Here is a 16017-nt window from a genome sequence, read left to right as displayed (position 1 = left end):
GGGGGACGGGGAGACAATTCCATCAAGGTGGTCAATTTCCAAGTGGGTGATCCAGGAATGTTTCCATGACCCTAAGCATAGAGCAGTTTCCAGAGATTCTGGCCTTGGCTACCTCCACTCTCACTGGGGAGGGGCTTTCAATAGCATACCCTCCTGGGGACTCCGCATAACTTCCCCAGCAGCAGGGAGGGTTTCGGTTCTGAGCTCAAAGATCCCCATCACCTTCTTTCCTTTCTTCTCTTTCCCTTCTTCCTTCCCTTCACTCTCTCTCCTTTCTCCTCTCCATTCTTCTTTCCTTCTGCTCCCTGGCCTTCTATTATGAGCCTTCTTGCTGTGTCGTGGATGACTCTGCCAGATCCTCCGGGGCGCGGGAGGGGGCGTGCAGGGGGGGGGGGACATGTCAGTGAGATTCTCAGCTGCCCCTTTTCTTCTAGCTCCTGCCAGGGTAGAGCCCTTAGCCCTGGTAAGTCCACGGGACTGTGGGAACCCGAGCATTGATGGGAAAGAAGAGAGGGGCTTTTGGGCCTCTCACTTTCCTGTTCATTAGAGTCATCATTCTCAGCCAAGGTTTGGGGTGAAAACTGGGGCCTGATTCAGTGATGGAAATCCCAGACTTCAAGGCTGGGCTGGTGCAAGGCAAGGGCGGGATTGCGGACAGGAAGTGGTGTGGCTGCGTGGGTGTGAAGGAAGGGCTTCCTCCCTCGCTGACACTTTCTCAGCCTCCCGCCCCTCCCCCGACCCAACAAACAGCCAGCGCAGACGCCGTGCACAGGGCCTGGCACACAGCAGCAGTGTGGGTAGAACCAAGCAAATCCAATCCCACCAACTTGTCTACTCCCCTTGTCTACGCCTGGAATAATCGAATAGTTCTCAGATTTATACAGATTTTCTGCTTTGCCAGAATAGGAGCTGGGGAGCTGAAACAGCCCTAATGTTAATGGGAGCTTGATAAGAATATTCTTCACAGCCACGCTCAGTGAACATTTAGTTTTCAGAACTCTCGTCGCATCTCCAGTTGTCTTAGAGGGGACTTGGCCCCAGCACCATGACTCACACCCTGGGCTACCCTAGTTTTGGTTCCCTGACTCCAAATGTACTGTTTTGACATCAAAAGTGAAGGTCTAGCTGCCCCTACATGTGAGATCGACCTCAATGAATGCACAACTTAGGGAGGCAACCCCCAGTGTTCAGCAACTAATTTGAATAAAGTCCTTGATAGCAGACCAGGCCATTGGCACACTGGAGCAACGTGGCTGGACCTGGGCGGGGTGGGGGCATTAGGAACTTGGAGGAATCACATACGATGTGGAGAGTTAGAAAGCAGTCATGCTCTCTGGGCACCTGGGCACCTGGGCACCTGCACTGTCCATCAACCTGACCAGGTGAGTGATGGAGCCCTTTTATAAAACAGGTGAAAGCAGACCGAGAAGCAAGTTTGGAGGAAAGACGATGGGGTCATGGGTACAGCTTTGAACGTGTTGAGCGGATGCGCTTGTGAGACTCATGACGGGAAGCTGCACATACAGGTGGCCTGCAGGAGAGAGCTGGGTTCTGGGCACGGAAGGGGAGGTATCAGTCTAGGAAGAGATGGGGACTGAGGCCCCAAGAAGAGGAGCCCCTTTATACTGAGAAGCAGGCAGAGAGAGAGGAAGAAATGCAGAACCCAGTATCGTAGGCTGTTGGGAAGTTAGGGAGCTTGCTGGGACCTCGGAGTGGGCCGTTTCAGTGGGGTGGCAGGGACAACGGCTGCACCTTCTGTGGCAGAGACTACGAGTAAGTCATGAAATCCAGTTCCTCCACCCTGAGCATGAAGCTAAATTTCATTTCCCGACCTCCCCTGTAGCCGGGTGAGGCTGTAGGACTGAGGTCTGGCCCACGGAGTACGAGCAGAAAATGATCCCCTATCACCTCTGAGAAGTAGCCTCTCCCCACCCGCCCCCATGGACCCCTCCTCCCAAGTCTCCCAGGCAGAGTAGGGGATCCAGGGGGGCTGGAATGCCCTGGGGGTACAGAGCAACTAAATGGAAGGAGATTGGTCCCTGAGTTATTATCTGGAGCCACGGGGCTCGGGCCAGTGGGGCCAGCAGGTGCAGACACGCAGGGGTTAGCAGTGGAGTGGGTGAGCAGCCAGCTGGACGGCAGTGGCAGTAGGGATCAGAGCAGATCAGCGGTCAGGAAAGCTAAACGGGTCTAGCTGTGACCCAGCTGGGGTGACAGGGAAGTCCCTTTGGCCTTTGCTCTGCAGCCCCCCAAAGTCGCCTTCCCATCCAGCTTGGATGAGGCTGCAGGGGAGATGACCAGGAGGGAGAAGCAAGGCCCGTGAGGAGACAGTGGACACCCCTTCAGGAAGAGAAAATATATTATGTCTCTAAATTCCAAGAACTTGCCCAGCCAGTGTGGCACAGTGGTTGAGCTTCAACCCATGCACCAAGAGGTTGCTGGTTGGATTCCCCATCAGGGCACATGCTTGGGTTGCGGGCTGGTTCCCCAGTAGGGGGTGTGCAGGAGGCAGCCAATCAATATTTCTCTCACTGATGTTTCTATCTCTTACCCTCTTCCTTCCCCTCTCTCTAAAATTAACAAAAAAATTAAAAATAAATAAATTCCAAGAACTTGCCCAAAAAGAGAAACAATAACACTCTTTATTACCCAATTCTAGAGAAAATGATTCTGCACAACGGCGGAACCTCGTAGCTGCCATAGTGGAAGTGAAGTGAGTCATGAGGGTGGTCTCCCAACCTGGGTGACCTGGATCCGCTCAAGGCTCTGAGAGTCAGGTGCCTGTGGGCATGGCCCGGAGCTCCGAGGAGGAGGCCTGGGAAGGTGCCTCCCCATCTCACATGGATGTGGCTGTGGTGGGGGGATGACCAAGATCCATGAGCCACAAAACACCCTGAGGAGCTAGAAGACGGCCTCTCCAGGAAGAGGAACCGGAGGAGGAGGCCCAGCCACAGGTCCCCTGGATGCGGAGGGAACCCCGCTCACAGGTATGAAAAGGACCAGGCTCCTTGCTGGGCTTCACCGGGGCAGGCAGCCGGCCACCGGGTCCGGCCGCAGCACCGGCACGAAGTTCATGGGGCACAGCAGCAGCGGGCACATCTTCTCGTGCTCCTTCAGCGCCTCGCTCAGGTGCTTCAGCTCCTCCGTCAGCTTCCCGATCTCCCGCCGCAGCACTGCGTTTTCTTGCTCCAGGCACTCGTATTCCTGGGGAAGAGGGAGTGAGCAACTTCATTTCTTCCCCCTCCTCCTGGCAGATCTAACCCGCGCTGTGAGGCTCATCTCCTTTCCACAAAAACATTCTCGTTAACCTGTCCCCCCTCTGCCACTCATAACTGTTGGTGCATTTGCTTACTCAGTCACATCCCGCCAGGAGGACAGGGTCAGGAGGGCAGGCCTTTGTGCAAAAAACTCCATGAGGTGTAGTTTACAGAAAATAAAATACACCTACCTTATGTGTATAATTCAGTGAGTTTTGACAAATGTAAGTAACTATGTGGATCAATTCAGAATGCTTCCACCACTCCGGAAAGTTCCCTAGTGCCCCTGTGAGCCTCCCCTTCCCCCAACTGCTGACCTGTTTTCTAAAGGTCTCTGCTGGGTTTGCTGCTATAGCCCCGGCACCTGGATCAGTGCCTCGAACATAACACATGTTTGCTGAGTACTGAGTAAATGGATGAAAAGACCCCTTGCTTCGGCTTTGCTCCAATACTCATGTGTTAAGTTTCCTCTACGGCAGAGTTTACAGGGGCTTAGAACTGGAGGGGATCATAGAGACCCCTTAGCGCAGTGGTTCTCAACCTTCTGGCCCTTTAAATACAGTTCCTCATGTTGTGACCCAACCATAAAATTATTTTCGTTGCTACTTCATAACTGTGATGTTACTACTGTTATGAATCGTAATGTAAATATCTGATATGCAGGGTGGTCTTAGGCGACCCCTGTGAAAGGGTCGTTCCACCACCAAAGGGGTCGCGACCCACAGGTTGAGAGCCGCTGCCTTAGCGGCTAAGGTCTCTTAAGTAAGGTCTCTCAAACCCACATGATGTAGAAACCTTCCCTGTGTAATTCTAGCTCAGACGCCCAACTTGTGCTGAGCATTCTCTCTTTCAAAGGACAGACCCTGCCATCTCTCTGAGCTGCTCTATGAGGAAGCTCCTCGTTGCACTGATCCAAAAATTCTCTCTCCTTCAAACCCACCTATTGGGCTTGGTTCCACCTTATGGAACCACATAGAGTAAATGCAATACTTTTTCAACATCGCAGTTCTTGAAATCTTAGGAGGCAGCCCCATACCACTTCCCTTTAGGTATTCTCTGAGCTCAACGGTCTCAGGTCCTTTGGGCTCCTTGGGTTGTGGGAATCCTGGTCCCTGTGCCCTCTTGGACGCCATCCAACACATGCTCCAATTTGCCAGGGGCTCTGAGAGAATATCATTCCCAACATGCAGTGCAGGATTCCAAGGATGGCCTGAGCATGCAGAGGGCAGATTGTGCAGGTGATCTGCACTGGGCTAGACCCAAACCACAGCCACCCTGCTCCGGGGACTCCCCCTGAGCATGCAGAGAAGTGCAAGTTTTGTCTGTATCTGCTGCTTCTCTGTCTATACTTTAAGGACGATTGATCTTTTGGAGCTTGAGGATGGGCCTTACACCCACCTCTACTGCATTTCACCCTGTTCCCTTGAGCATCTTCCAGCCTAGCAGATCCTTCAGAATCTTGATTGTGTCGGCCCCTGGCTTAGTGAGACCACAAGCCTTACGCTGTCCATGAGCTTGGTAAGCAGGCCAAGCAGGTCTTCCTTTCTTTCCGCCAAGTCATGAATAAGTTCTGCAGTACTTGGCCAATGGCAGAGGCCCTCTTAAGGCTGACAACCTTAGTTAAGTCTTGCTGAAATGTTGTTTACAGTCATTTCTAGATTGATTCACACTATTGGGCTTTGTTGTGCCAGGCATATCATGTTTCCTGAGCAGGGGGGTTCAACCTTATTATCTGTCACACCTTTTCTTTTACCGGTCATTTTTAAGAAATATCACTTTTAAAAAATCTGATCTTGCAGGCTCTTAAGACACATGCAAATTCTCAACTCTGCCCCTGGACTGCCTTCCTCTTTCTCTCTGTGGGCCCAGCTCAAGTCCACCACCTCCAGGAAGGCTTCCATGATCATAGCACCTAATGGAAACATCTCTCATTGTGTGTGTCTTATTCAGTCTTGTAACATATTCCATCTTAAATAAGGTCTCTCTCCAAAGGTCAGAAATGTATATAGCACATGGGGCCTCTGCTACCCTTTCCTGTACCCCACCTGACAGGCCCCAGTGCTCAGGATCCCCTCAGCCCTCTCTCTCCTCTTACCCCTTTCCTTCCCTCCCTCCCCTATAGGCATCTTCCTCCCTCTAAGAACAAGGGGCCCAGAGGGGCTGATCTGCTCTGACCCCTACTGCCACTGCTGTCCTCTGCCTCCTGCCTTTCTTTCCTAGGCAGGCTCTCAGGATGGTCTGGGATACTCGGCAAGGCAGCAGGCTTCACCCCTTCTCCCTACAGGTTGTCCGGGGTCAGTCCGGCATCACTAGGACATTGGCCCTGTTCTGCCTTCAGCCCTCCTCCAACTCCTCATGCTCTCCTCTGGCTTCTGACAAGCTGCAGTCCTAGAGTCAGAATTCAGTCTACAAACACAGCAACCAAGCCCTCCATGAGCAAGGGGAGGGTCTGGATGGGAGGATGCGGGTGGGAGCCTAGGCATCCGGGAGGCCTGCCTGCAGCAGAGGGGTGAGAGGCGCGCGCACACACACACACACACACACACACACACCTGAAAATGCTCCCCACTTCCAAGTAAACAGAGAATAGAAAAGAATGGTTCCAATGAGCTAACGTTTCAACAGGATTCCAAAGAATAGGGAACGCTCCTCTTGTGGCAAATATTCCAAACTGACTTTCCATATTTGCTGCATTTTGTGACGAGACGCTGTGAGCTTCTGAGCTTTGTCTCTGGAAGCCACACGGAGTCGTGCTGCTTAAGGTACCACTGCTCTCCCCCAAACCCCAGCGTGGAAGGGCTCAGAGCTGCCCGCACAGGCACCCAGCAGGCCCCTCGCCTGCCTTCTCCGAGGGGACTTTCTCCTCTGAGATTTAAGTTTTACACAAATATGCTGAGGGACTTTTATCGAGCCGTGTGAATAAAAAAGAGAGAAGAAGTAAAAATCTCCTTCAGGTGAGACCAGTTCTACAAAAAATAAAAGGGGAGGAAGCAGAGGGGGGAGAACACTGAGAGGGAACACAGGGGAAAGAGTAAGGCCCCCTTCGCACAGAGAAGAAATTCCCTGGACTTCGCAGACATGAAAAATAATCAGGAACATGAGACCCTTTGCTATTTCCAAAGAGATGCTCGGTTTAGCTCAACGACTGGTGTTGGAGGTGAATGAGTAGGTCCTTTGCCTCAGGAGGGTTTGAGGATACTGGGCTGCCTTCCTGGGTATCTGCCAGGACGTGGTCACCAGGCAGCGAGACCTACAAATTAGAGGTGGTGAGGTCACTGCAAATCCCAGTTCTGCTCAGAAATGAAGCTGTCGAGGGCAGTGGTTCTCAAGTGGGGCAATGTGTCAGGCCCCAGGGGACACCTAGCGTGTCTGCAGACAGTTTGGGGGAGGGGTGCTACTGCATCGAGAGGGCGGAGGCCGGGGATGCTGCTTCAGGTTCTACAGTGCACAGGACAGCCCTACCCCCACCCAACCCCCCCCCCCCCCCCCCCCCACACACACACAACAAGGAATTATCTGGCCCCAAGGTTGAGCAAGCCTGGTCTGGGCATCTAAGAGCGGTTGACTGGGGGCTGTGGGGCTGTCTGGCGATATTCAGGGTCCAGGAGGCCTCTGAGGCAGAGGGAAGGATCAGGACTGGTAAAAAAGACGAGGAGGGTACCAGGGACCAGAACTGATAACTAAGGCAGGAAAGGACAGGACGGGGAGGAAATGGCCATCAGGACACAGCCACACACGGACGACCCCATTTCACAAGCAAGAAACTGAAACTCGGAGAGGCCCGGTGACTTTCCCAAGGTCACGTAGACTGGAGCCTGACCCCCGATTTCAAGGTCAACGGCAATGCTCATGCAACGACAGCGATTCAACCTTCCCTCGGCAGTGCCTGGACTCTAATGTCCCCATGGCGGTTACCAGCAGAGAAGGGCGGTACGCACTCAGGGTTTTACAAGAAGTCTATTCCCAAACCTTACCCGGATCCCCTTCCCGGCAGACACGTGTGTCACCAGCCAGGGCGGTAAAATTTGGCGTCATCATCTGTTTCTAAACCAAGTGGGGGACTAACGTGAAGCATTCTCTTAGAAAACGCAGTATCTGGAACAACCGGGGCAACACATACCACAACCGTATTACTCAAGACACGTGTCCGTTTGTGACATTTGGGGCTCCTGAGGATGGCATCGCGGCCTTCCTTTTCTGACTCAAAATTCTTTCTCAGTCTTATGCCTTTCGGTGCCTGGCTCCAACCAGTCTGACCCACTTCTGAAAGGAGCGTCTTTCAGCCTCTGCCTTGGGGCGCTGGAGTGTTCGCTGGGTTCCTATTTGTGAGTGTGGACTCAGGCGTGTGCCTACTGTCCAGAGATGAATGGGGGTCGAAATCCCCATGAGAGGTGTCAGCGCCTTGAATGGGTGCTTTAAAAAGCCACAGAGAGCACTGAGGTCCACAGGTACACATTGGGAACTGCTGTCACCACTGCAGTCCAACTTCCAGCAACTGCTACCCTGAGGGCAAAACTCTCCCCTGGCTTAGCCTGTCCCCACTCTCCCACTGGCCTGCCCTCCAAGGCGGGGAGGCTGGGGGCGAGGGGGGGGGGGGGTGCGGGGGAGGGGGCGCCTGGAAGGACAGTCCTCTGGCTTTGGCAATGGAGAACGGGGAGGGGAGGGAGGTGGCCGAGAGACTTAGATGAGCTGGGACTGGAGGAGGTGAGTGAGAGAGGTAGGCAGAGGAGAAAGGTGGGAATTTTAAATATCTTGCTCTAAATATTCCCCTTCTGAGTATTCAAGAAAGGCAAATAAAGATCTTGAGTGACTCTGAGATGTTTAGCAGTGCTACCCAGAGCCTGGGATAGAGGCGTATGGGACAGGGACTTTACTCAAATCTCCGTAGGGAGTAGCGGGCAGCCACGGCTGTCAGGTGGCTGTTTCCTGCCCTGGGCGTCTCCCAGTGAGCGGGCCCCTCCACGCACTGTGTCCCCTCTCACTTTCCCATCCTACCTGTGGCCTGGGAGCCCCAGGGGGCCTGCGGGGCTTTCTGCCATGGCTGACAGCAGTATGCTAGGTGCCCCGCCCTCAGCTCACCACATTTTTTTTTATCAGATGCCCTACCCCCAATAGGAAGATTTTTTTCAATGTTTAAAATATAGTCGATTTTTACTATATTTACTTTTTTTTTTCCACTACGTTGGCCATATAGAAAGAACATAGATCCCCAAAACTATGATGTGCTCCCTGGAAGGAGGCAAGGAATGCAGGAGGAGGGAATATTCATGTGGGACAGAGACGCTGCTCTTTCCTCTTCTACTGAAGGATTGGATATTTCCATTTTCCTGAGCCCGCCACCGGCTCCCTCACACCCTCTTGTGACCAGTGACGTGGGTGTGGTTAGCGGCAACTGAAGGCCTCCAGCTTTGGGGTCTGTATACGGATGGAGCCGCTGTCCTGGCCTCCTGGACGCTGTGTTTCTCAACCAAACTGGCCTCACTGATGGGATCCGCCAGGCGCACAATCCTCATGCATTCTTCTAGCTCCACAGAGGAAGGGGAGAAGAGAGTGTGCTTCCATGGAGGGACCGGCTTTCAGATCGACCAGCCCCATTTCTGGAAAGGACACCTGGCAGAATCAGTCCTGTCTGTGGACAGCGGGACAGGCGAGGAACCCCGCAGACGGGCCCTCCACCTGCGGTTCTAAGAGGGAGCATGTGGGAGGACGTGCGGCACCACCCCTACTGGTAAGTTTCCCAGGCACCTGGTTCATTTGGTCATTGAATCAAACAGGGACAGAAATGGAAAGACCTGTCTTAACTCTGTAGTAAATTCGCGCTGCTGCTTTCTGTGATAGAATAACAGCCCCCAAAGATGTTTACATATACTCTTGAGAACCTGTGATTATGTTACTTTAAGTGGCAACAGGACCTTTGCAGATGTGATTAAGTCAAGAACCTTAAAACGGGGAGATTAACCTGGATTATGCAGATGGACCCAATTAATCACAAGGTCTTTTTTTTTTTAGTGAGGAGTCAGGATCAGAAAAGGATATGTGCCTACAGAAAAAGTGTCAGCGCCATGCAGCATATGAGAGACTCGACTGGCCAGCTGGCTTTGAAATGGAAAGAGACCACAAGCCAAGGGACACAGAGGCTTCTAGAAGCTGGAAAAAGCAAGGAAATGGATTCTTATCCAGAGCCTCCAGAAGGAACGCTCTTCGTGTTAGCCCTGTGAGATCCATCTCAGACACCTGACCTCCAAAACTGTAAGATAATAAATCTGTGTTGTTTTCAGCCACCACATTTGTTATACTTTGTTACAGCAGCCGCAGGAAGCTAATACACACTCCCCGGAAATTCCTGTGCTTCCCATGGACAGGAACACGACCTCACTCCTTCCTTTGTGGCCCAAATGACAATGCCTTGCCCACAGCAGTGCTTCATAAATATTTGTGAGGTGAATCTACTTGAGCTTTCTCTATGAAAGATCTTGTTCAAGTCATTCACTCGCCTCTATACACATAATCACTCAGGACTTAAAACCGCGTGTCCTCTTGTTTTTTACATTAACGTACCTGCCTTAGACTAGAAGCTTCTTGAGGGGAAAGACCCGAGCTGTCCACCTGGCACGTGTTCTAACACAGGGCCATGCACTGTGAGCCCCCGGTCCCCTCCAGAAGCAGGACAGCTTTAGGAGGAAGCGGGGAGGGAGAAAAGAGGCAGGGGGCACTGCAGTTCTTCTGAGGAAAGGTGATGGAACTAATAAAAGCTGGGAAGGACCTTCCCTGACCCCAGTCGGAAGAGCCCAGGGCCCAGCCTTCCTACTGCCACGCTGTGAAGCTGTATCAGTGGGTCTCCTCTCCCTGGAGTACATACATCCTAACTCGGTTCTCTGTTCATTCTTAAAGGGTTTTCAGAGATTGTCATTCCCCCTCAAAACACCCCGGTCTCCTCTGCCGTCGGTGCCCCCAGACTGGATTGCTGAGACAATCTATGGCAAGAAAGCTTGGCAGGAGAGAGTTCAACTTAAATCATAGTGGTTCACACCAACGCTGTGCAAAGACGAGAGCTTGGAATTGGGCCCCACTCCTTGGAAAGACCCTCGGATGCCTTTGAGGCCAGTTCCTGATAGAGAGCAGTGCCCATGTCCTAGCCGTGAGATGATGTGGGGTTATGCACAGGGGTCGAGGAAAATGGAAGAGTTTAGGATAAATCCCAGGTTCCAGATCTGGGTGATGGGAAAGATGGTTAGCTCCATTAAGTACAAACGGAAGGCAGTGAGAATGGACTATCTCAGGGTCAGCAGGCCCTCTAATACGACCATGCTGCATGTGAGGAGCCTGCAGCAGTCCCACTGGGAAACTTTGAGATGTGGTTATGGCTAGAACAGAGGTCTTTCCCAGAGTGATTGATGATGGGAAAGCAGATTTATAGATTAAATTTTCCAGGGTGAGAAGAAACAAGGACAGAGTCTGATCAACAGCATTTAAGAAAACAGACAGAGACAGAAAAATCTAACAAAGAAATTGAGAGAAAAAGTGGTTAAGAGGGTCAGGAGAAGTAGGAGATGTGGGTTTGTTTGTTTGTTTGTTTGTTTTTTTAGAAGCTAAAGACCTTGAAAAAGGTTTTTTAAAAGGGGAGGATGAATGGTGTCAAATAGTCCAGCAAAGTCAAGGGTGATAAGACTAGTGGTCTCAGCGGGAGCAGCTTCTATAGGAAGAGTGTGTGCGTGTGTGTGTGTGTGTGTGTGTGTGTGTGAGAGAGAGAGAGAGAGAGAGAGAGAGAGAGAGAGAGAGAGGGAATGTTGGGTGGGGAGGGAGGCAGAAACAAAATCAGAGGACTGGGCAATAAATGGGAACTGAGGCCATGGAGCCAGCATGTCTCTCTTTAAGAAGCAGAAAAGTGAGGGAAGGAAAGAAAAGGGCACTAGCTTACAAGGGAATCAGGCTCAAAAGGGAGTCTGTGGTCTTTTTTTATTTTATAATGAAAGAAACTTGGGTGTGAGATGCAGCCAGTGGATGAGGGAGAAATGAAGAGGCCAATGAGCAAAGAATCAGAGCACTGGGCTGGAAGCACAGAGCAGAATTAGACGCGAATGTGGCCAAACTGGTGATGACCAGGACGTGACATCAGGGCCACCCCCGCATGTGAGCGTCTTCATGGCCCTAGCGTGGCTCTGCTCCGACCACAGCCTCACCTCATGGAGTTTGTCAGCCTTCTGGGTCTGCTTCTTCCGACTTCTCTGAGCAGCGACGCGGTTTTTCTCTCTCCTTCGGACCTTCCTGTCATCATCCTCAGGGCTCTGGGGGAAGACGTGTGGTCAGGAGTGACATGGACACCCTTCACCTCCCCGTCTGCCCTCTCTCCTCACTCCGCATGGCTCACTGCCTTCACCGCCGTCTCACCTGCAGCCACAGTACTGCCTGTTGCTACATCAATAGGGCAGCAGTAGCCCCTCGTGAGGGAACACTCCCCAGGTGCTATGGCTGCGCGTAGCTGCTAATCCCGACGACCACCCTGAGAAATGTGTGGTGTGACCGCCATTTAAAGGATGAGGAATTAGAAACTCGGAGAGGTTAAGGAACTTGCTCCAGGTACCACAGCTAGTGAGTGGGTGAATGGGAAGTGGAACTCAGGTCTGTTGGACTCCACCAACGTTCACCAACCTCTACCCCGCAGGGCGTGTGCCGGGAAGAGCTGTGGTGTTGGTGGTGCTCATCTGAGAATGGAAAAGGCAGCAGGCACCCACAGTCTGGAACTTGCCGTGTGCCAGGCCTTACACCACCACACACAAACAGGGGCTTTTAATACTCCACGCAGATCACGGTTACTCTTACAACTCCCTGCGCCCACACACCTCTAGCAGCACGCCAAATGGTCTTAAACACCACTGACACCAGGCTCACGTGAACCATGTTCAACTGGCATTTGGTTTCACAGGTCAGAGCAAGTCAGAAAGCAAATTGATGATGTGTCTCGGAAGCCCTTAGCTGTATCTGAGATTTAACCAAACCTCATCAAATCCTCCAAGAGTTACCATGAAACAGGCAGGCAGAGAACAATGTACCGACCATGGTAAAAACACTTCATTCGGTTACAGAAAACAAGAAGAGAGCAGCATTTGCTTTCAGAGCCCTGTGAGAGGATGCCAAGGGGGGAATGCTATCTTTAAAGAGTTCAAAAGTCGCCTGAACCGGTTTGGCTCAGTGGATAGAGCAGTGGTTCTCAACCTTCTGGCCCTTTAAATACAGTTCCTCATGTTGGGACCCAACCAGAAAATTATTTTCGTTGCTACTTCATAACTGTAATGTTGCTACTGTTATGAATCGTAATGTAAATATCTGACCTGCAGGATGGTCTTAGGCGACCCCTGTGAAAGGGTTGTTCGACCGCCAAAGGGGTCGCGACCCACAGGTTGAGAACCGCTGGGATAGAGTGTCGGCCTGTGGACTGAAGGGTCCCAGGTTCCATTCTGGTCAAGGGCATGTACCTTGGTTGCAGGCACATCCCCAGTAGGGGGTGTGCAGGAGGCAGCTGATCGATGTTTCTAACGCTCTATCCCTCTCCCCTCCTTTCTGTAAAAAATCAATAAAATATATATATATTTTTTAAAAGTTCAAAAGTCAAGAGGTTAGTGGGATACATACCTAGGAAAGCAACTCAATCATCCATGTGAATTGAAAGCAAACACTGATCACATACAGTAATAAATGTGATCAGTGATCATTTTATTTGGCCTTGTCTTCCAAATAGAGACACATGCATCTTCCCCAAGTAATGGGGATAAAGAACTTTTAGCATATGCAAGAATAAAGGAGAAGAATTAACAAGTGGAAGAGGCCTGGGTTAGGGTAGGGTTAAGGAAACAGATACAAGGTGTTAAAATGTAGTTCCTTTGAGGCAAAGAAGTCTTGGTACACAAAACCAGAACACCATGGGGAGGGGGGGGGGGCGGGGAATGTGGTGTAGAGGACAGAACTTTCGCTTTAGAATTGCACAGCTTCTGGGGGTTTTTCCCCCTCCTATTGTCAATATGGTCTTGGGGACCCTGTTCTCTGAATTTTCGGTTTTCTCATTTATTGTAAGTGTGATTCATTCGGTTCTTTCAATAATGTTAACCGAGTACCTGCCATGTGCCAGGCATGGTCCCAGGCCCTGGAGACACATGCCCAGAACTGCAGCTTGAGGCCGGCATGAGATAAAACAAGATTTTATCTTACAGCTCCCAGCACACAGTATGCCCGAAACAACCTCTGCTGAGGTTGCTGCTACTTGGTATGGAGTCAGCGAGCCCCCCATTGTGCTCGTCACCAAATCACGCCTCTTTGTTCTTCAGAATCCGAAAGTCATAGGGCAAAATGAAGCTGGCTGCAGCCTGCCCTCCGGAGCCCCATTCTAAACTGGATTATCAGCTACCCTACGGTCACACCTGACAACCCAGAAGACACATTTATCAAGGCAGAAAGAGGGGAGCAGCGAGTGGAGAAATTCCTATATTAGTAACCATATCTCAATGCGTCCTCACAAAAAAACATTAGAAGTTGAAATTATTATACGTACTCATATTACAGGTGGGGAAAACCGCAGACCCAAGAGGTTAATAAAACTGCCGATGGCTGTTCAGCCTGTGTGGCAAAGCCAGGATCAACCTGAGACCTGTGCGACTCTCCAGCATCATCCAATGACACTATGTGCCAACACCGAGGTGAGAAGGGGGGTGGAGGTGGGGGCGCATAACGATGGGAAAAGACTCAGTCCTACAGCAGCTGATGGAAAGCCTCGCACTGCCGACCCCGCAGGCAGCCTGGTCTCAGGTTCCCGAGGACGCAGCTGTCAATGTTGCCAGGACAGCGCGGAGGGGGTTCCTCCAGCGCCGGGGGTGGAGCGCCCGCCCTCTGCAGGCCCCCCGCCCCGCGCCCCGGGGCTGACCGCTCCGAGTTCCCCATTCTGGCGGCAGCCTGCAAGGGCAGATGCTGGGAGCGCCTGGGCACGAGCAGCCCCTTCGGGCTGAATTACCCCCCTCCGCGTCCTGGCCCCACTCGGAGCTCCCGAAAGGGCCACGCGCGCAGCCGAGTCGCACGGACCCCACGTGCGGGGGAATGTGGGCCGTGCGCCTCCCGGGCAGGCGTCGGCGCCCTCGGGTCACCGCGCTGGACGCCGCGGGTCCTCGCGCGCGCCCCTGGACAACCCCGCACCCCACGCCCCCACGCCCCCACCCAGCGCTCAGCCCCCCGGGGCCTCCGCACCACCTCCTCGCGCCTCCCCGCCGTCCTCCCCAGCCCCCGGCTCACTACCTGCGGCTGCGACTGGTTCCCCGGCGCCGCGACGTTCCTCTGCGGGACGCTGCCGGCGGCCGGGAGCCCCTGCGACATGCCGGGCGCTCGTCGGCCCCGCCGCCCAGCCGCGCAGCCTTGCGGAGGAGCGGCCGCGCGGCCCGCCGCGCCCTGCACGCGGGGCGCTGCCTACCCGCGCTCTCCCGCCCCCCCGCATCCCCGCCCGCACCTGCCGGCCCCCGCCCCGCCCCGCCCCGCCCCTCGGGCTTCCCGCTCGCCCCGCTCTAGCAGCTTCTGCGCGCCGCCCGGGCTTCCCCACCCCCGTCCCGGCCGCGGTCCTTCCCGTCCCCGAGTCTGCCCGCCCCCTCCGGCTCCCATCCCGCTTCGTTTCCTCCTCTGGGGCCGCACCTCGGGGTCCCAAATCCCACCCCCGCCGCGGCGGGCCGCCGCCCCTCCCCCGCGCTTCATGGAAGTCACGTGGCGGCCCCGAAACCCCGAGGGGAGGCGAAGCCCACCCACAGGAGACGGCGCCGGGGCGGGCGAGGCGCAGCCTGTGTGGGGTCCCTCGGCTGCTCTCAGGGAATCGGGGTGAGAAACACACGTGGGTGGTTTGGGGTTGGTGGGTTGTTTTCTCCCGGTCCCATCGCGGCATCTTCCTGCGCATCGGCCCCGCCTCCCCCGGCGCCAGGGTCCGGGTCTTGGGGGACTTTCTCCGTGGCGATCGGTCACCCGGGCGCGCGCCACTCTCACTCCTTCCGCCGCCCTGGGCTCCCCCCGCCCGCCCGGGGGCCTCCGGCTCCGGGAGGGGACAGACGGCTCTCCCGAGCCCACCGCGCGCCCCGAGAGCCAGGGGCGCCCCAGGGCCTTTCTGAGGGAGCCCTCACTCCTCCGGTCCGCCGGGCTGCGGGGCGGCCCCGAGGACGACGTCCCTCGGTGCGGGGCGGGGAGGAGGCTGCCCGGAGAGCGAAGCGGTCACGGTGGACGTGGCCGTGGACAGGTTTGGGGACCTGGAGCTCAAACAGTTTTTCTTTTTCAAGATGAAAGTGGCAGCCGCTCTGCTTAGGGGTTCAGTTGGGTGACTTCACGCCAAGCTGGGGACGGAGTAGAGACGCCGCAGGTCCCCCTCCACCTGCCTGCCCGTGGAGAGTTGCATAGTCAGGCCGTGTTGTACAAGGTCCCAGAAAGAAAAAGAAAAAAAAAAAAAAAAAAAAAGGCGAGCGGTTAGGGTTTGTGGTCTGCAGACTGTGAGCCCCGGGCGAGAACGCTAACCCGGAACCTGTGTGGGCGGGTGGCGACCAGGACCAGGGGTCAGACGTGGCGTCCCAGGGCGGTCGCTAAAGGTTTCAGGCTCCTGGGCTGCAGCGGGCGTGGAGGCGGGCACTTCCGACTCCCAATCCAGTGCACGTGGCTCTCCTCCCATTCCAGCTCCTTGCAGATGCTGGGAGGTGCAGCTTGCGCGACCTTGGCGACCTGGCCGCGGCTGGGCGGGAGGGCGAGGGGAGAA

At 54.1% G+C, this 16017-nt stretch overlaps 1 protein-coding gene across 2 annotated transcripts; it reads right to left on the bottom strand.

Moving 5' to 3' along the window:
* Positions 1-2620: 2620 nt before the first annotated feature.
* BATF3 (basic leucine zipper ATF-like transcription factor 3) lies at positions 2621-15226 on the bottom strand. Of its 2 annotated transcripts, none has more exons than XM_070396122.1 (3): positions 15115-15226; positions 11438-11542; positions 2621-3204 (listed from the first exon to the last, which is right to left on the bottom strand). In XM_070396122.1, the coding sequence occupies exons 1-3, from the start codon at positions 15175-15177 to the stop codon at positions 3019-3021; spliced, it is 354 nt and encodes a 117-aa protein (XP_070252223.1). In that variant the 5' UTR covers positions 15178-15226; the 3' UTR covers positions 2621-3018. The 2 variants fall into 2 exon arrangements, with proteins under 2 accessions (XP_070252223.1, XP_070252222.1); XM_070396121.1 differs by lacking the exon at positions 15115-15226 and adding an exon at positions 14535-14701.
* Between the last annotated feature and the right edge of the window lie 791 nt (positions 15227-16017).

This window comes from Myotis yumanensis, unplaced genomic scaffold (assembly GCF_028538775.1).
Source record: "Myotis yumanensis isolate MYYU_CA2020_CCGP unplaced genomic scaffold, mMyoYum1.0.hap1 SCAF_17, whole genome shotgun sequence".
Classification (NCBI taxonomy): Eukaryota; Metazoa; Chordata; class Mammalia; order Chiroptera; family Vespertilionidae; genus Myotis; species Myotis yumanensis.
The sequence above is the reverse complement of the archived record's forward strand: the minus strand, read 5'-3'. Positions and strand labels throughout refer to the sequence as shown.

What these genes read in the sequence shown, in the direction of transcription:
- BATF3 (XM_070396121.1), bottom strand. Translation starts at nt 14,612, where the DNA reads ATGTCGCAGGGGCTCCCGGCCGCCGGCAGCGTCCCGCAGAGGAACGTC. An exon ending in GGAACCAGTCGCAGCCGCAG is followed by an intron (nt 11,543 to 14,534) that starts GTAGTGAGCCGG and finishes GTCTTCCCCCAG; the next exon opens with AGCCCTGAGGATGATGACAG. An exon ending in AGGCTGACAAACTCCATGAG is followed by an intron (nt 3,205 to 11,437) that starts GTGAGGCTGTGG and finishes CCTCTTCCCCAG; the next exon opens with GAATACGAGTGCCTGGAGCA.